At 39.3% G+C, this 20,207-nt stretch overlaps 1 protein-coding gene across 2 annotated transcripts in view; it reads right to left on the bottom strand.

Moving 5' to 3' along the window:
* Positions 1-20,207, bottom strand: part of PCSK5 (proprotein convertase subtilisin/kexin type 5) — a 460,751-nt gene that overhangs the window by 148,017 nt on the left and 292,527 nt on the right. The window contains exons 18-21 of one of the 2 annotated variants that reach the window (XM_031014780.3): positions 16,913-17,010; positions 16,365-16,494; positions 15,842-15,957; positions 11,935-12,266 (exon numbers count right to left, since the gene is read on the bottom strand). In XM_031014780.3, the coding sequence (XP_030870640.2) occupies positions 12,151-12,266; positions 15,842-15,957; positions 16,365-16,494; positions 16,913-17,010 (460 nt within the window). In that variant the 3' untranslated portion in view covers positions 11,935-12,150. Of the gene's footprint in view, positions 1-11,934; positions 12,267-15,841; positions 15,958-16,364; positions 16,495-16,912; positions 17,011-20,207 lie in introns of those variants that run through there. The other variant, XM_031014779.3, reaches the window with a different exon arrangement.

Below are 20,207 nucleotides of genomic sequence, written 5' to 3'. Positions count from 1 at the left end.
AGGCCTCCACGTTCTGCTAGCCTCATGAAGAAGAATTTGTGAGCTTGGACATTCCTGAATGATGTACCTGTTCATCAGTTTTTTTTCTGGCACAGACATCTGAGATCAAGTTGCCCCAGCCCCACACGAGGGCCCTCTATGGTCTGCGAATGTCTCGCCACCTCCTCACGCCGTGTTCTGTGTGGGAACAGCATAGGCGGGTCTTCATTCTCCAGCTCTGGATCATCGTGTTTTACACCTACAGAGCTGGAAGCGGGAGGTGGAGGGTTGAATACGGAAAGGGACAGTGAGGGCTAACCTAGTAGTGAGATAGCTGCAAACTGAGGCTTATATATTTTGGTGGGGGAAAAAAATATCTGACAATGAGATCTTTCTAGGCAGCAAACCTAAAGAAATGATAGATATGGTGAGAGTGTGGAAAGACAATTTTTCAGCTTTTGGTAGTTATATAACCCCTTAGACTTGTAGCATATTTTGAGATGACCCCTTTGCTGAACCAATTTCTGATTTCTCCTCCTGTGCTCAGCTACTTCCAACATAGTCTGTGACACACTCACAAAGGTTGCAGTAACTCAACAGTGATCCAGCCAGTGAATTTATGTTTTCCATCTGACATAATTTAATTCTTGCCCTCCCTGCCCCCAAGTAGGAGTCAAACCAAAAGAAGCACCAACATCTTATTTGTCCTGCCTCTTCAACTGTGCCACGGTATTTTTATTCATTCATTTGTTCATTAAAAAACTGTTTACTGAGCTAGTATTTGTGCCAGCAACTGTGCTAATTATGGGGTATGCAACGATGAGAAAAAGCAAATGCACTCCTGCCCTCATGCTTAGAGTCTGGAGTGGGACTCAGACATCCAACAAATAAGAACAAACACAATTGTGGACCTGTGATTCCAGCACTCTAGCCTTAGGGAACCATGTCTGCAAAGGGTCCAGTGCGGGGAGGCTTGGCCACTGGGACAGGCTAAAGGAAGGCCAGAGAAGGGGGGAGAGAGAAGAGGAGAGAAAGAGAGAGAGAGAGAGAGAGGAGAGGCGAGAAGAGGGAAGAGAGAGAAAGAAAGAAAAAGAAAGAAACGAAATTGAGATGGGTGTAGGGGTATCAGACTTTGCAGGACATGTTAATGGATCCTGCATTTACCCCAGTAGCCACAGGTTTTAGCAGGAGAGCATTGTGATTAGATTTGCATTTTGAAAAGTCACTTTAGCTTCTTTGTGGAACTGGAGAAGATTCACAGAGTGCTTCTGGGAAGTGATGATGATAGCCAACCTAGGACGGTCATGGTGGGGATAGAGGGAAGAGGACAGATTCAAGAGAAACTCAAGAGGTAAATTAACTAACTGGGTGATGGATTGGATATTAGTGGAGGCAGAGGGATCAACAATGAATAAAAAATTCTGGTTTAAGTAATATTAGTAACCAACATGTTTTTGCCTAATACATATAGGCACTGTCCTAAGTACTTTTATGGGTTGTCATTTAATCCTCAAAATGTTCCTGGAAGAGAGGTAGGATTACCATCATCCAAATGGGGAAGCAGGGGCACAGAGAAGTTAAATGTGTTCCCTAAGATCACACAGCTAGAAATGACAGAGCCAGGATTTGAACCCAGGCAGCCTCCCTTCAGATTCTGTGATAGTAACTATGACATTGAACCATGTCTTGAAAAGATCAACTTGGGATGTGGCAAAAGGACATATTGTGATTGAGCAGGTATGTTCTCATTGTGCTAGTTCCCACTGCTGCCATCACAAGTTACTATAAACTTTGTAGCTTAAAAAAGCACCCCTTCACTAACTCACAGTTCTGTAGGTAAGACATCTGGGTACGGTGCGGCTCAGCTGGTTCTCTGCTCTGGGTGTTACAAGATTGAAATCAAGGTGTTATCAGGCTGCATTCTTTCTGGAGGCTCTGAGCCTGGATCTGTTGCAAGTTCCTCGGCTGTGGGCCAAGTCCATCTCACACCTTGAATCTCTCTAACTTCCCCTTCTGCCTTCTGCTTGTTTTGCCTTCTTCTACCACACCTCTCTGATCGCCTCTACCTTGGGCCCATCTGGACAATTCAGGCTGATCTCTCTATTTTAAGTTCATTTGATATTAACCTTTAATTTCTCCTGCAAAGTCCCTTGTCAACAGTGAGTACCCAGGGAATGAGAATGCAAGTTTAGAAATCTGCTGTCACACTAGACAATTTCTGGCCGCTATTGCTGCTGCTGGTCCACACTTTTAGTGGCAGGGTCCTAAAGCATTGGCTTTAATGAGTTTGTGCCAATGGTTTTGCATGTGTTTTAGGACCAGTGATGGAAACTCTGTGAAGTCTCCTGCTATTTTCTCTTTACATGGAACAGAATACCTGGAAGGTTCACAGGGATGATGCTGAAGAAGGGGAAACTGAGGTGTAGACACATAGAGAGCTATGCTGAAGTTTTACAGAATTCAGGCTAGAACTTAGTTGTCCAAGTATTGGATCAGAGCTATTCCTTTCCTGTCATTTGCTCAATTTTTCATTTAGTGATTCATTCATTCATTTTTTTCAACTATCCATAACAGTTATCAAGCACCTTCTCTACGAGATATTTTACCAGGTTCACGACATATAAGGCATTTACAGACTTTGCCCCCATCAAACAAACTATGTAGTGAGAATTACATACATTAAACAAATATTCCTACAAGTAACTAGATATTTATCATAAAATTAATATAAAAGAAATGTAGAGGCTTCCTAGAAAGCTTATACTAAGGAGATCTAACCTTGTCTGTTAAGGATCAGGAATCAAAGAGGTGACATTTAAACTGAGGCCCAGACGATAGATGATTCGGGTGAGATAACATTAAAGGAGGGGGAGTGATGTGTGGAGCTGTTCTAGGGTGCAGGGCAGAATGGAAGAATCAGGGAAAGTAAATGTGGCAGGAAAATACTTGGGGAAGAAGAGAATGTCATGAGCTAAGTTTAGAGAGGAGAGGTGGGTCAGATTGACCCTGGCCTTCAAGGCCATGGAAAGGAATTTCAATTTTATCCTAGGGAAATGGGAAGTCACAGGGGAGTGGAGTCTCATGCTGAGCTTTGAATTTTTAAAAAGAGCATTCTGGCTGTTGTGGAAAATGGAATAGGAGATGAAGATGAAGACACATGACTGTGGACAGATGGGGTGTGTTCGGGGAGGCTAATGAGGAGATACTGCAGTATCCCAGGTGAGAAGTAGCTTGATCCAAGGTGTTAGACTAGGATAGGGGCAGAAGAGATGAAGAACAGAAAGTGGATCTGGGAGATTTGGGAGGTAGAACTGTCTTGACTTGGTGTTGGATCAGATGTGGGAGTGACGAAGGAGATGGTCAAGATGACTTCCGGTTTCTGCCATATTTGTGGCTCTTCTGATAACATAGAACAATTAAACATTATATTCCTATATATAATAAAAAGCCTTACTTTTTTCATAGTTTAGCTTTTATTATGTTGCAACCATTGTGATTTTGGTGGCAAGAAATCCTGTTTAATATCACCTGGAAAGAATTTGTTTCACCAGATTTGTCAAAGGAGCTCACAGAATTTGTATTATGTATTTGTATTAACTTTCAGCATGCTAATGTTTCTTCTAATGTTCCCAATAACTCCATTTTATTTCTTCTTCATTTCAACTTGGGCTAGAGAATGCAAACAATAGCCTCTTTACAAAGAAATTATGAAGGGAAGTGTCATGTCATCATATCCCCATTTCTTTGTAACAGCCACTGCCTCATTTACCTTAGGTCCATTTTGATTTTGTCCATATGGCCCATTGGTTGTTACTAACTTTAATGATCAAATATTGACTCCTGCCTTGTTCACACAAAGCATGATGTAGCCACAGTGTGTACTCCTGGGTGGACATTAATAACATGCACCTGGGACCTGACAGCACCAGCTAAAATATAGAAACCCGTCGCACACTCCACAATCATCGCTTGAAGCTTGTTTTGATGGAATCCTCCTTGGCTCTTGTATTTCTCCTTGTGGGTGCTCTGATATCAGATTGTCTGGGTTTAAATTAATCCCAGACCTTCTATCTACCACTGGAGTACCTTAGGCATTTACCTCATCTGTTTCCTTATTTGTAAAATGGAGATAGAATCAGGCTATTGGAAGTATTGAATTAAATAACCCATATGAAGCCTTTAGCTCAGCATATAGGAAGTACTCCGCATATGGGGGTTACTGTTTTCATTGTTAGGGAAGGGAAGTGCTAGCACATCATGTTTTTTCCTTTTGTTCTTCTCTGGTGATGACAGTTTAGAGGGCGAGGGGGGTCTTCTCTTAGGAGAAAAAGATGGTACTGAGCAGGCTTATGGTCCCAAGTCCAGTTTTGCAAGCAGGCCTTGCCAAATTGTTGCTCTGACTGTGGACATCACAGTAAACAGAAGCTGTGGGCTGCTGCCTCTCATGTGAGCTTGCACCCTGTTCTTTCATTCAACTGGCTCAATACAGCCATCAGTGCCTGGGGACTGAGCAAATCTGGCCGCCTCAGCATTCTGTCTGAGTGAATGCTTCTCAAATATGTTGGCAGGAGGCCAAGAGTTGACTTGATGGGGTCCTTGGGCAAATCAATTAGCCTCCCTGAAAAGAGGGTTGATGACACTGATGACAAGAGGGTGGAGGAAGGGCAACAGTCCAGCGAAGGTTCTTTACCGGTTGACCCCACTCATCTCTCCATCCTTTCTCCCAAGCTGCCTGCCCTGCTCATCCCCTGCCTGGGCCTCCAAGTGATCGCCGTCCACAAGACCCTTTCAATGGCTTTGTGCCTTTGCTCAGGTTCTCTCTCTCGAATATCCTTCTTAAACATCATAACCTTCTTTGATTTGTAATTTCTTGCTTATCCTTCAAGGCCCAGGTCAAATGTCACTTCTCTCAGATGTTTTCTTATTCATTCATTCCACAAATATTTCTTAAGCAAGGCATGTGCTGGACATGTAAGATACAGCTGTGAACAAGACAGATAAAGCACCAGCTCTCACGGGGCTGGCTGACAATAAGTAACGAACCATAAAATGTCATGTGGTAAGTGCTATGGAAAGTCAAAACGAGGTGGGCAGGTGTGGGGTCAGTGGTGGAAGGAACTGCTCAGAGGAAGTTATTTTTGAACTGAGACCTGTGGGATGAGAAGAAGCCAGCCATGTGAAGGGCAAGGGTCCTGGGTCCCAAACAAGCTGGTTTTGTTTGAAGGATGAAAAGAAAGTTGGCATGACTAGAACATGTGAGGTCATGGGGGATGGTGGTGTGAGGTGATAGCACAAAGACCTCAGGTAAGGAGTTCAGATTTTATGCTCAGTAAACAGAGATGAAATCTGATTTTCCATTTGTAATGGCACTATGCTGTGTAGAGAACTGATTAGGGAAAGGGGAGAAAAGAGGAGAGGAGAGGGAGAAGTCTGGGAGCTGGTTCGGAGGCTGTTGCAGCAGTCTGGGATGGCAACAATGGTGGTTTGGCCACAGTTACAGCTATGGAGTGGGCAGAAGTAGACCATTTAGAGATATATTTGGAAATACAGTGAATGCCATTTACTGAGGTGGGAGAGATTTGGTGGTAAAGATGGTCAGGGGGTTGGGGTGTCTGAAGTCTATTTTGGACATGTTAATTTTGAGATGCCTATTAGACAGCTGAAGGGAAATGTCAAGTAGTTAATTGAATCTACAGGTGTGAATCTTGAGGGAAGAGATCAGGAATCTATATATATTTTAAGAGTCATCAGCATATAGATGGTATTTAAAACCATGAGATTGACAAAGATCTCTTTGGAGAGAGTGTAGAAGGCACAGGGAAGAAGTGAGGATGATATCCAGGAAGATATCCACATATTGCAGTCCCGTACACTACCCTTCCACGCCCCACCCCAGTGACCTCCCTGACCACCACCAAGGATAGGACATATCTCTCTCTCCTCTTTTCTGTTCCCTAGAGGGTGAATAGTGACTTCCTCCCTCCTTTGCAGGGCTATTAAGATTCTCAAGATCCTAGATTCTCCAATCTCTGCAGGTCTCACATCATATCAAGCATAATAAAATTCACCTTTATTCTACATTAACATTAATTATAGTTATGTACCATATAATGACGTTTTGGTCAATAACAGACTGTATATATGACAGTGGTCCCATAAGATTATACCATATATTTACCATACCTTTTCTATGTTTAGACACACAAATACTCACCATTTTGTTACAATTGCATGCAGTATTCAGTACGGTAACATGCTGTACAGCTTTGTGGCCTAGAAGCAATAAGCCATCCCATATAGCTTAGGTGGGTGGTAGGCTATGCCATCTAGGTTTGTGTAAGTGTGCTCTATGATGTTTGCATGATGACAAAATCACCTAAGGATGCGTTTCTCAGACATATCCCTGCCGTCAAGTGACAATGGCTGTAAGTATAATTCCTTAGTTGCAGTGGACTAGTTTGACATGATCCACTTTGTAGATATTTAATAAATATATCATTTGATTTTGATCTTTGCAGTTTTATTTGTACATTTTAGAGTCAACTCCATTTTTCAGGTTTCATGCTATTTTTGGAAGTCCTTGGGAAGCTTGTAGTGCAAGGGCATGGAACCTTAGCACGTGATTAGTGAAGTGAGCTTGCTCCTTTGACTCTTGACAATATTTTATACCCTTTAAAGGCACTTAAACTGATTCACATTGTAACCATGTGTTTTATGTCTAAGTGTCTGTTTCCCTCATTAGACTATAAGTTTGAAGAGGGCAAGAGAAAACTCAGAACCTAGTTTGTGGCAGGGACTCAATAATATTTATTTATGGAAGCAACTCTTTTGGAATGAGAAAAAGTCAAGCCCAGGCACACAGTGTGCTTTCTATCTTCACTTGAGAAAAGGCTCTTACCCCCTTGCCTTGCAACATATGTGATGTGGACTTGCTTTTCTCCAGCACTCTTAAAAAGGAATCAGTGTTGTACAGAATGTTGAAGCTGTGGGCTTGAGTCCCAGCCACACCCCTTACTAGCTGTGCCTCTTGCATCAGAAAATGAATGTCTATCGGCCTGATTTTTGTGTGGGCCAAATTAAATAAATCCATTTTAGTAAAACTCTGTGAAGCTTAAAACACGGTATTTTTAAAATAACGTACTGTTTTCTAAAATGAAAAAAGTAAAAGATCTTACAACTCAAGCCTCAGGGAACGTTTCTGGAATTTTCTAGAAAGTGGGATACAAAATATCTTTTGTTGCCTGACACCTGGCCCTAAAAAAAGCACAACTGGATCCAAACAATGGTCCTTTAGAGAAGAGACCTTGTAAGAAAGTCCTTTGGTACTAAGCCAGTCAAACTGTCCTTGTAAGTCCCTTGGAGGTAGAGAACGGGAAGGAGTGCTGGCCATCCCAGGTCACATTCTGGTCCGCTGAAACGTAGCGATGCTGCATAACTGCATCTTTATTGCTCAATAACTGAATCTGGACCTGATCTTTACCTCTAGTGATGAAGAGGAGACAGGATTATACAGATTAGCCCCATTTCTAGGTGCCAAGTAGTTCTAATGAGCTACAGTGAAATTAAGTCCACCTTGGCTATGCCCTGCTAAATATGTCAAAGGCTCTAAAGTATTCTGTTTGAAAACTTCAGATTTCACGAGTCTGCAACAAACATAACATTTAGAAAGGGATGTTCACCAGAGAAGAGAAGAAGATCTGTGCTGTCATCTACACATATTGGGCGCAGGGCCCTGGGCTGGGTGAGGTCACACTGCAGCTGTCCTCTGTTCCACCTCTACCATCTTGTGGTTGGGGACAGAAGGAGGGGGTATTAAATTGGCTGAGCCATAGTTTAAAATTGCCTCCAATATGCAATTTCTGTTCAACACATTGCCGTCTGCCATTGCTCTCTCTGTGCAAGGCTGAATGATAATATGGAAGCCGTTAAGAATGAATGTCTATTTTATATTTTAGCAGCATGACATTCTTTTTACATGAGGGGGATAAGATGTTATGTATTTATTTCCATACTCAGATATGTTGCAAGTATTGATCACTTTGATTGAGAAACTTTAGTAGTTACTATAGCAATCACTTCCCCTTCTTTACCAAGTACTCAGTTTGTAAGTTCTTTAAAAATGAAGGGTAGCTTATTCAGCGGGAAATAATGAATCTGGTAGAAGAGATCAGCAGTGTGACAAGCCTCTGATAACTGGAGTGGAAAGTGAGTGATAATTAGCAGTCTTCCATGGATGTGGGGATTCAGAATGGGCACACTATCCTACAAAGTGTACAAATGTAGATTTTTCTGGACTAAACCACCAAATTTTGAATCACTGTTCTTTGTAGCAATAGATAATTAGATTAAAACCATGAAAACATCTTACTTCCCTAAGCATCTTGTATGCAGCAAGTTCACTGGTAACTGGAGCAAGTTCATTGGTAATGTTCTTCCTGCTCTCTTCCTGTCTTCCCAGGTAAGACTCATCCATGCTTCAGGGACCAATTCTAGCTCTACCTGCTTTAGGGAACTGACCAGTCCAATTCAAAGGAATCTCTGCCTGTTCTGAACTTAACAACTCAGTGTACCACTCATTTGAGATTTGGCATGTACTACTTGCTGTTAATTGTCTTAATGTTAAATTGTATTATTATTATGAATCTGGATATGGAATCTCAATCAATTTGTTTCAAGTCTGTGTGGCTCAGTTTTCTCATGTGTAAATGGAGGATAATACATTCACCTCTAGAGTCCTTCTGAAAATTGAGAGAGAACATATCCACATCAGTATGTATCTACCTACTCTATATTCTCACATTGTGTAGTACATAGTAAGTGATCAATAAAATTAATTTCTCTCCATCCCTATAATGGGACTTCAAAGCAGTAGAGGCTCTTTCTCATACCTGGTTGTTATCTCCAGATCTTTAAACCTAGTTGGAGCTCAATTTGTTTGTGGCTTTGGCTGGTTTACAATTTCTTTTCCCCAAAAGGCAGAGCACTGAACGTTTAAGACTAGTAATTGCATCTCAGGCATGGTTCAAAAAAGATCTATACTCCACTGCTGTTTTTAGCTAGCTTGTTCAGTCCCACCCCCTGGTATGTACCGGAGATTTATTTTAGACAAAAATCATCTTCTAGACATCCAGCCAATGTCGACTTTATGCAAGATGTCAGCAAATTGAACAAAGCCATCTTCCTCTTGAACAGCTTTTACACTGCCTACCTCCTTGCCCCCAGCCATGGTTCCTAACCCTACAGACACATACTAGTGGGTGTGCTGTGCACTAGAGGAAGAATGGGACCAGGTGGGCCCTATTCTGGGGTCCAGCATCTGTACAATCTGATAGAAACAATACCAAGCCTTTATGGATTTTTTTTCACAGCCTTGCTTTCTAAAGATGGGATTTAACATATATTCATGACCAAATCTAACCCATTCCTTTCTTACATTGCTGTTTCTCACTCCTTCTCAATTCCCTCCTCTGCTCACTTTCTTTTCCAACTTTATTTAGATGTTTCATGCACCTCCACCCTTTCCTTCATATTCAGCTTCTATGTAGAAACAGGGAAGTTTCTCATGACCTTACCCTTTCAGAGAAGTTTATACGTGGGTATGAACAGATCAAATAAACAGGAACTTAGGTTAATTTAATAGAAAAAATAAAATATGGAATAACATTGATTTTGGCCAGTATCAATTACAACCGCTCTACTATATTTTACAAAAAAACAACTGAACATTTTACACATGTACAGTATTTTTCAGTAAAAGTGGATTTGGATTTAACAATGGGTCACTAATTGAAAATAAAAAGACAAAAGAAAACAGAAATAGGACTTTTGTCTCTAGAAGGTTAGAGCATTTGTTGAGTCTCCAAACTTTGTACTATCCATTACATATATCTCATTATGAATATATATATTTATACATAATATATAACATTAACTTAAACTTTGAAAGCATTATGTTCTAGTTAATAACGTTATGTAGATAAATGAGGCAGTAACACACTAGTAGTTAAACCAGTATTTCCGCGACGTGCACCTGCATGGTCAGTGGGAAATGGAATGCACGCTGGTAGACCCCAATGAATTTTGTTGTCATGTTGATGGTTATTCGTCTACAAAAACAAACATCATTTTTATCTTTCCTATCACAGTAACCGCGTGCCTCAAATATTATGGGCTGATTCAGTTAAATAGATTTCTTTGCAGGCAAATTCGGTTTTGCCATCTGCTTGACCTTGCTTTAGGCTTGTGCTTGCATTTGTCCATGTAAGACTGTGCCTTTAAATGTAAAACTGTATGCTGTACCCAGGATTAACTTTCATTTTTTTGTGTGTCAGAAGGGCCTGTGGTGTTATAAGGGGAAGACTGCTTAGCAAAATCAGTTGGTTCCCTAGTTACTTATGAATCATTATGTGATTCAATACAATTGCAATGCTATTAAGAGGGTCATCAGACTATTTACTTATTATTCACTTTGGGTTGTAAGTTATCTTTGATGTCTAGAAATATTTTCAAGGTAGGCTTTTTCCTAGCTTGCTGTTTGGATGGGGACCTCAGCATCTACTTCCTAGCTCTTTCCCAGGATAGTCCATGTTGATAGTATTCCTCTCCTCAGCTGTGACTCCAGCAGCATCTTCTAAGTAAGGCTCTCAGAAGCATGAAGCCTGCAAGATGGCTGGTCACTTGTAAAGCAAATGAGGTCACCAATGAAGCTTTGATATGAAGAAACTTGATATCAGTCTAGGCTCCCCTAAACAGAGAAACTGTCAAAAGATCTATAAGATTTCATCGTTTCTGGCCACTAATCCAAATAGTTTCCTCATAATTCAGTCTCCTAGTTTCGATGAAGTGTTTAGAGAGTCATAGAAAACCAGTGAAAATATTTCTTAAAAAAAATTTCTTAAAAAAAAAAAGCCCCCAAAAACAGATCATCTCAACATTCAGTGGACCAGCATATAATAGTATGGCATAGTTATAGAGGGACAGAGGAGTAGAAAAATAAGAGAACTAAAAGGGTACAATCATGCCACCCATATTCAATTTCCAGTTTTATTTTCTTAAAATGACAAGATGAAAAAACGTCTTCTAATAAGCACCATTGAAAAAAGTTGCCCGGCCAACATGGGCACAAGCTTAAATATTATTTAAATAAATTCCATTTCTTAAAAATACAGGACCTTTTGGGAACTTTTGACTCCAGGAAGAGATTTCCTGCATCATATCCAAAATGCTTCCCACCATGAAAAATGGAATTTCAGATGGCCTTTAAAAAAAAAATGGGGGTAATGGCTAGATAGCACCAAGAGATTGTGCAGGGTCTACAAAGTTAACACTCTGAATTTCAGGGGAGCTGGATCAGCCTCAGCTCATCTATGTACCTCTGCATTCTGTCCATCTGTCCATCACCAATTTGACTATACAGAGCAATCCCATTTGGCGAACTGCGTGTAAAATAACCCAATCTACAATGGAAAAGCCAGTAGCAGCAAGTCTATCTGATGAAACCAGTGGAGCAGACTTATCAAGTGAGTAAAATGCAAAAACCAGTACGTAATGCATGAAGTAAATGATGTGTGGAGAGTATCCATGTTTCACTGTGAAATACCATGGCAAACGACACTAAACACAACTCTGTAGGATGTTCCTAATGCCCTCAGGTCCAGTTTTCTGTCATTTCCCCCAATGGTGGACTCTTCCCCCAATGGTGGACTCAAGCATGCAAGCGCTTTCTATTTCATTTTTGTCTATGTATGCTCTCGCAATGTTTTGGAAAGGTATTTTTAGGTGTTTCAAAGGGGAGACAAGCAAGTCAATGCAAAAGGGAAAAAAATGGACCTTCAAAACCAGGGCAGGAAATCAAATCATTACTTTAACGTCAAATTTTGGCATCAAATGCTTTGGTCATACAATACTGTCTCTGTGGTTCTGGCTGTTTAGCACTAAACACCCAGTTATAAAAGGTAGGCTTGTTGTAGTTTTATTTTTTTTTTCCATTTAAGTTCTGACAAAACAGTTCACCATCTCCCTGCACAAACTTTAGAGAGAGAGAAAGAAAAAGAGAGCAAGAAAGAGAGAGGTGGCTTGCTTTTTTTTTTTTCTTTTTGGCTTTTTTTTTTCTTTTTAATAATATGGAATAATCTATAAGTCTACAGGAACAAAGAAATCTAAGATGGCTGCTCAGCCTTGAAATGTACATGTTTTGCAGCAAAGTTGTTGAAGAACCTTCCGTTGGCACAGATTGTTCTTTTTCACAAGCATACAGAAGCCTCCTTCCGCCCAGGACTCTTCCGTTGCTTTTCCAGAAGTCAGCAAGAGAGAAGGGGAGTTGAAGACGAGAGCAGCATGATGTACACACATGGAAGAAGGTTGTGATTGGCCAGAGAGGCAGATTTGGGGAATTGGAAGAGATCATTCAGGAGTAGTCAACAGGAGGAAATTTGGTCCACCCAAAGTGATTTCAGTCAACCGCATTGTTTTTCAAGGAGAGACATTGCAGTCCAATGGTAAATGTAATTGGTATCCATTTGTGGAAAAAAAAAAAAAAGATTAGAAAAAGAATAAATTAGAAATCAATTGATAACACAAGCAAGAAATTTGTCTTCTTTGAGATACCTAGAGCAGAGAGTACACAGTCATATTTCATTGAATCTAAGACACAAGATTTAAGATGCACCATCATTTTAAGTAACACAAAGGAAAAGATGCTTCATATTAAACTGTGACACAATATTCTCTTATCAATTAGAATTTTAATTTTAGACTTATTAAAAGTATTTGTTATACTTATGTAACATTCTGTTTTGTTTCCATGCTTATGCAAGAATCTTTCCTTCGAATATTGAACAATAGTTTAATTTTCAAACCTCTTTAGAACTGCAATTAAATTCAACACAAGAAGAAGAATTAAATTCAACACAAGAAGTAGTCATGTGCCTAACTCGGTTGAACAGATGTCTCTGCATTCAACTCTCATATCTGGGCAGTAACACTGATATCACATCAGTTTTCTGGTCAAAAGCAGTTGTAAACTGCCACAAATTATAAGATGCATCTGATTTCCGAGATGATAAAATATAAAAAATATATGTCTTAGAATCACAGAAATATGACAGTTGAAAGAGAATAAATAACACATCCTTAAGTGCAGCTGCCATGTGATTTCAGAAGCCTGGTAAGCCATCAATATTCTCATTTTGTAACTGACCTGAAAATGGGCTCACTGAAGATATGATTCTTCTTTTCCCACTTCAGCCCACAGTCCTGACAGACACTCTGCTTTTAGCAAACTGCCATTTGACATAACTTGTCCGGTGCTCACCATGGTTTAGGGAAAGTAGTTAAAGCATTACAACTCTTGAAATGCCTGGTACCAAGTACTATTGGTGAACATTTCAAGTTGTTACAGTGGATTTCCTGCATCAATCAATCATCACTTTTTTTTTTTTGACACAGTCTTGCTCTGTTGCCTAGGCTGGTCACGATCTCTGCTCTCTGCTCTCTGCAACCTCCACCTCCAGGGTTCAAGTGATTCTCATGTTTCAGCTACCCGAGAAGCTGGGATTACAGGTACGTGCTACCATGCCTGGCCAATATTTGTATTTTTAGTAGAGATGGGGTCTCACTTTCATCTTCCTCAATTTTCTGTTACTAACCTACCAAAAATTCTGGTCATATTCAGAAATAGGGGAGCCATGTTTTTAAGTAAAGTAAAGGAGGCACTTGCTGGTAACTAAAAAATGATACTTACGTGGCCCCTGGGGTGCCACCACCCCAAGCCTTTATCACCCCAGTGTGCTATAGTAGAATCAGCCCTGGTGAGAAAACCTCAGAACACAGGAACTGACTGTGTCGGGCCCATGCCTGCCAGACCAATCACATACTGGAAAAACCGTGGAGATGCAAAGTCACCTACGATGCTCCAAAGAAATAAGACCACAAATGATGTCCTATCAGTGCTATCAATCATGTGCCCCGTTCTTTCTGACACCTTTTTGAGATTCTTTGTAGGGAGTTGTGGGATAACCAGATGAGGTCAGTAGTAGTATCTTCTTCATTTTGTACAGATGGTGGAAATGAGGCCCAGAGAAGTTCATAACCTGCCCAAGGCCTGGAGACCACATATGAATGACAGCATTCTGACTTCCAAGTCCACATTCTCCTGACAATGGTACTGTTTTTCCTTTCATGAAATTTCCAGAAGGGGAAATATTCAGAAGAAGGGAAAGAATAAACCTAGGGCAGCGATCATGTCAGTCAGATTGTTCCAACTGCATATTTTTTGTTTGTTTTCTTTCTATTTTTATAACAACAATCCAAAGATGTTTTGAACAACGATAGTTTAAACAATTTCTACATCATTGACATGTAATATCTGCATAAATTTAGGAGTAAATTTTAGGGTCGCTTCAGCATAAGTTATTTCAAGAGTCAAAAAAGTTCACAAAATTTTGGAGTTGGAATAATTTAAATTCATTCATTTTTACAGATGGGGAAACTGAGGCTAGAGAGGTGAGGAAACTTGGTGTTAGCTAAATTGTTAGGGAGAATTGGATGTGCAGTGGTTCTCAAACCTGGCTGCAGATTAGAAACACTTGGGAAGTTAAACCTATGATCATGGGCTGCACCCCAGATCAATTCAATCAGAATATCTGGGGATGGTGCTGCATCCTGGTTCAGAATCATTGCTGCAAAGAACAGACCAACATTTTGAAATATTAAGTTCTATACTTAGGTCTATCATTTCCTAGCTCTACACCTTGGGTTTTCCCTTCTGTAAGATGAAAATATTACTTCCTAGCCTCACAGGCTTAATGAAAGATTCAGATACCCATTTAATTACTGTTTTACATCAAAATTATAAACAATCCAAATAATAGGAGATTGGCTAAAAACTATAGACTCTTCACATGATTGAATTTTATGCTGCTATTAAAAATAAAGTTTCCCAAAACTTTGTAAAAACATAGGAATAGGATAATGTTTATGCCTAATGCTTGAATAGGATAATGTTTATGCCTAATGCTTAGTGCAAAAAGCAAGATACAAAACTCTATGTGCATGGTATTTTTAATATGGTTAAAAACTGGAAAGAAATACAACAATAATTAGCTAGAAAAGGCTAATATTGTATAATTCCAATTATACAGATTCTGGAAAAGGCAAATCTATGGAGATTGAAAGGCTAATATTGTATAATTCCAATTATACAGATTCTGGAAAAGGCAAATCTATGGAGATTGTAAAAAAAAAATCAGTGTGGGGTGGGAGAGATGAGTAGGTAATTCACAGAGGAGTTTCAGGGCAGTAAAACTACTTTGCATGGCGCTATAATGTTGCATACATGTTGTTATACATATAATGTTGCATACATGTTGTTATACATCTGTCCAAACCCACAGAATATATAACCAAGAGTGAGCCCTAATGTAAATTGTGGACTTTGGGTGATAATGATGTGTCACTGTAGGTTTATCAACTGTAACAAATGTATTCCTCTAGTGCTTGATGTTGATAGTGGGGGAAGCTATGCCTGTGTGGGGAAAAGGGGGTATATGGGAAATTTCTGAACTTTCTGCTCAATTTTGCTTATGAATCTAAAAGTGCTCTCAAAAAATAAAGTTTATTAATTAAAAAAATTAACTTGAGCCATATTGGCCAGTGCCACTGTAGCTGATTTCTTTCTTTTTGCAATTCAAACAAATCCATTAAGGGCATAAGTAAGTTCAAGATGAATGAATGCCACCAAAATATTGAGCATGTCATATCTGATGCATGCTGTGAGTTTCTTTTTTAAGTGGAAAAATATTAGTCCTGAAAGTAGAAAGATCATACTTTGCTTCATAAGATCGATATGGGCAGTTGTACTCACCATCCTTGCAAATGGCTCCCATTTGACACATTCCTAAGTCTAAGAGATACCCACTAGGGCAGCTTGTACAGTTCTTGAATCCTGGGCCATTGCATGTCAAACAACTGATATCACATCTATGAGAAAAATGTACAATTTTTTAATCCATTCACACATGCACAGGGGAAGGTGTGTTTACTAGCAACCTCATAATGTCTTACATTTAATTATCCCTCTGAAGATTACTCAAAAATCTTTCCTCACAACAATTGCTAGGTTAGGTGACACAGGTAGACACTGTGATTTTAAAGGGTATGGAGCATGTACTTGAAATTGAAATATTAAAGGTTTTAAGGTGCCCCTGATGCAAAGGAATAAAATTATCAAAGATAAGCTGGGTGAAAGCTTCAGAACAGTGTCCACAGGTACATGTTTAAACCTAGTGTTATCATTACAAATTCTAAGTTTTCTTATTTTCTTATGAAGATAGTCATCAAAAGAACTTAGGTCTAAATGCTAGGGCCCAGGGGGCAGATCCACTTACTTTTTGCAGGATTTGTATCCATTCTCTGAAGAGTGGTCAAAGTAATAGCTGATACTACAGCTCTGCACGCATCTCCCATCCTCCATGAAGTAGCCCTCTGTGCAGTTAATGCACCCATCAGCTCCTGCCCCTTAAAAGCAAGACAAACACAGGAAACGAGAAATAAAACCTCAGAGGAGGTGGTGTCATGGGCTTCTTCTTTAACAGTTTGAGAAAATGGCGTCAAAGAATAATAATTTAATATTCATGCTTTTTCTTGATTTCCCTGGGAAAAAAGCCTTCAAAGTTAAAATGGAACCTCTTGACAAAAACATTCACTGTCTTTTGAAAGAGGAGCTATCACTGGGCTATGTAAGTTTCTCAATGAGGATAGGATGCTGATGACTGCTTGACTTTCAATGAGAATACACACACAATTATCAAAAGAGAAATAAACTTTTCCAGCATTACTTTAAAAGTATCAAGTGGGTTGCATGAGTGATGGCCCAAACCAGAAAGAAAAGCAAAACCAGAACCGGGAGAATAAACAAAAGAACTAGGGAAGGTACCAGCACAAGTGGCGCAGAAGCGGTGGCAGGGCTGGCAGTCCTGGCCATTGAAATACCGTCCATCTTCACAGGAGACAGAACACCGGGATCCCTGCAGGCTGGAAGAAGTATAAAGGGAGCTTCAAACAGACTGTTGTGATGAGGCCAAAACGTAATGACTCCCCATACTCCATATGTAACAGATACAGTTTCCCTCAGAGGCCAGTGGATTTGGCAAAGCTTCAAAGCCGGGGAAATAGCCCGTGTACCCTTTTTTTTCTCCTCTCAACGCTTATAATGCTTCTCTGTGCCTACAATGATGTCTGTAGCATACACACACGCTGCTAGGCTTCGGGGACATCCTCCTTAATTTGTTAGACTGATGGGCACACTCCTACTTTGCGCAACATCTTACAACCCAGAGGTTTTAAAAAGTATTTGATTGACAAAACAATCACATTGTCTAGCAATAAGCCCAACAATTTCTTAATATCCCGACTTACTACGTAATAAATTAAACAATTATTTCATGATTATAAATGCAGTAGGAACACATGGTACAATGAATTATGACTGAGTAAAAGTGTACGACCATCCTGTCCAACCCACAGCTCAAATTCTCCGGAGTAGCCGTTCTGATTTTAAGTGTTTCTGATTTTAGTCTTCTATAGGTTCTCAGCAAAACAACAAGATTTAAAATACTTTTGCCTCTATTTCTTGATTTATTCATTTTAAACACTCTAATGAAAAATTTATCAAAACTAACTGTACTGCTATTTTCCCAATCATCTTGACTTTTCTTTGTTATATTATTATTTAGTATTTCTGGGAGTTATCTAAACTATATTAAATAATCTATTTAAATTTCTATTTACCTAGCAATATGAGATAGTATTTAATGAGTTGTCAGAATGTCAAATGAGAAATGCATATTTTTCTCTCCCTTCTAATTTCTGTCAGCTATCATATTTTTCACAGTCTACAGGCTAATTCTTAAAATTGAAAGCAAATAACAAATTTTTACTATATTTGGCTGGGCATGGTGGCTCACACCTGTAATCCCAGAACTTCGGGAGGCCAAGGTGGGTGGATCACTTGAAGCCAGGAATTTGAGACTGGCCTGGGCAACACAGTCAGACCCCATCTCTACAAAGGCTAAAAAAAAATTGCTAGGCATGGTGGTGCCTGCCTGCAGTCCCAGCTACTCGGGAGGCTGAGGCCAGAGGATTGCTTGAGCCCGTGAGTTTGAGTGAGCTATGATCACACCACTGCACTCTAGCTTGGATGTCAGAGCAAGACTCTGTCTCTTAAAAAAAAAAATTACAATAGTTAGTTAATATAAAAAATATTATTCACTGAATAACTAGTGTGATTGGAAACATAGTGAGAAAATGTAATCCTATGCTACCAAATCAATGAAACTAGAAGATCAGTATCTAAACAGGGTTAAATGGTTTCCATTGTTTTAAACTCTTTATATTGCTCCAAATTGACATCTTAATTGACTGCTTTGTATGTGGATAATGCTAATTTAAAAAATTAAAATTTATTTTTCCCTATGCTCTTAAAAAAATTTGGAAAGTACAAAAACAAAGTTGAAGAAAAAAGAAACCCAAACAGTCCCCATTAGCATTTAATTTATTTCCTTCCTGGATTTTGTGCACTGATATATTTTTTCCCTGTTTGTTCTTCACCACTATTTAAAAATTTACAAGTCTCTTGAGGCAAAATGGTCAACCCTGGAGGCCCTTAGAAAAATGCAAGGGGCCTCAAGGAGAGTAAGGGCAGCATAAGTGAAAGTGGACTTCATTCATAGATCTCCTCACTGGCCAGAGAGAGAGTGCTGTCATTTAAAAAGCCAAAAGAAAATCCCTTTCCCTTTCTGTAGCACTAGAAAAAAGGATACTGCCTTAAATGGATCCATTTGAGAGGAAATAAGGACCACCGAAACACTTATCAAAGTTAAAAAGCTGCCTAGTTTTTCTAATACAGGACAGCACTTTCTTGTGAGGTTGGCATCTGTTCAGCAGGACACAGAGGTTGCACTGTATGGAGAAGGAATGAGGTAAGGGGGATGTGTAACAGACAGCAGTCACCAACCCTGAAGCTTTCTGCTGCTTCCAAAATACAGGTACTGCGAGGCTAATGCACTTGGTATTGTGAAAGCCTCTGTTCTCTCTGTGATAAACTGGCCAGGTTAGACCTGTGCTGTACAACATAATCTGGCACACATGGCCACTGAGACCTCGAAAGGTGGCTATAGTATGGCTAAGAAACAGAATTTTACATTTTATTTAATTTTAACTAATTTAAGTCTAAATGTGAAAAATTGGCACTTGATTCCATTACTGGCAAAAATTTGGGTACGTTTGGAACAACTTGGCTATGTAAAATTTTCTTTTTCAACTGTGAAACCTAAATAAAGATCAAATATTTCTCATAAAAACAATTTTGTCTGAATTGAGATGTGTTTTAAGGGTAAAATATATATCAGATTTTGAAGACAGTACAACAATGAAAAAGAATGAAAAACATCTGATAAGTTTTTATATTGTTGAAATGATAATATTTTAGATACATTAGGTGAAATAAAATATTTTATGAAACTCATTTCCCCTGTATCTTTTTACTTCTCTTAATGTGGTTACTGGCATATTTAAAATTACATATATGGCGCTCATGTTTCTACCAGCATGCACTGGTTTAACATACCCTATACAATGTTCCCTAAGAAATAAAATAATTTAAATCATCTTTTATTTCTCATGAACCAAGTATGTGCCAGATGGTAGAATAGGTATTTTGTAAATGTTATCACAGTTAACCTTTATCATAATCCAGCAAAACAGGGGTTATTATCATCATTTTATACAGGAGAAAATGAAGGCTTGGAGTAGTTAAGTGACTTGCCCCAAATCACACAGTTAATAAATAGCAGAGGAGGATGTGAGCCCACATCTACTTTCTTTCTTTCTATTATACTGCTTTGCTCCTTCTCCAAGAAGAATTAGGTGGCTAATTCTTTCTCAGTACTGAAGTCTTGAGATGAAAATTGCCAGGTAAGCTAATACTGAATGCATTCATGGGGGGAAAAAGAAATAAAGCCATAGATAATTAATCTAAATGAAAATGATGCTCCAATACTGGTTAATGGTGAAGAATGTACCTGCCTGGAAACTGCCTGGACCCTGCCTAGTTTACCTCCAATCACAGGTGGAAATAAAGATATGATCAATACTTAAAAGAAATCCAGTGCAGCAGAGTTCTAATGCTACATACAGCCCCAGTCCAACTCTTCACTAAATGCAGAATGGTC

Source organism: Gorilla gorilla, chromosome 13 (assembly GCF_029281585.2).
Source record: "Gorilla gorilla gorilla isolate KB3781 chromosome 13, NHGRI_mGorGor1-v2.1_pri, whole genome shotgun sequence".
NCBI classification, from domain to species: domain Eukaryota; kingdom Metazoa; phylum Chordata; class Mammalia; order Primates; family Hominidae; genus Gorilla; species Gorilla gorilla.
Note: the sequence above shows the minus strand (reverse complement) of the source record. Positions and strands in the feature narration are given on the sequence as shown.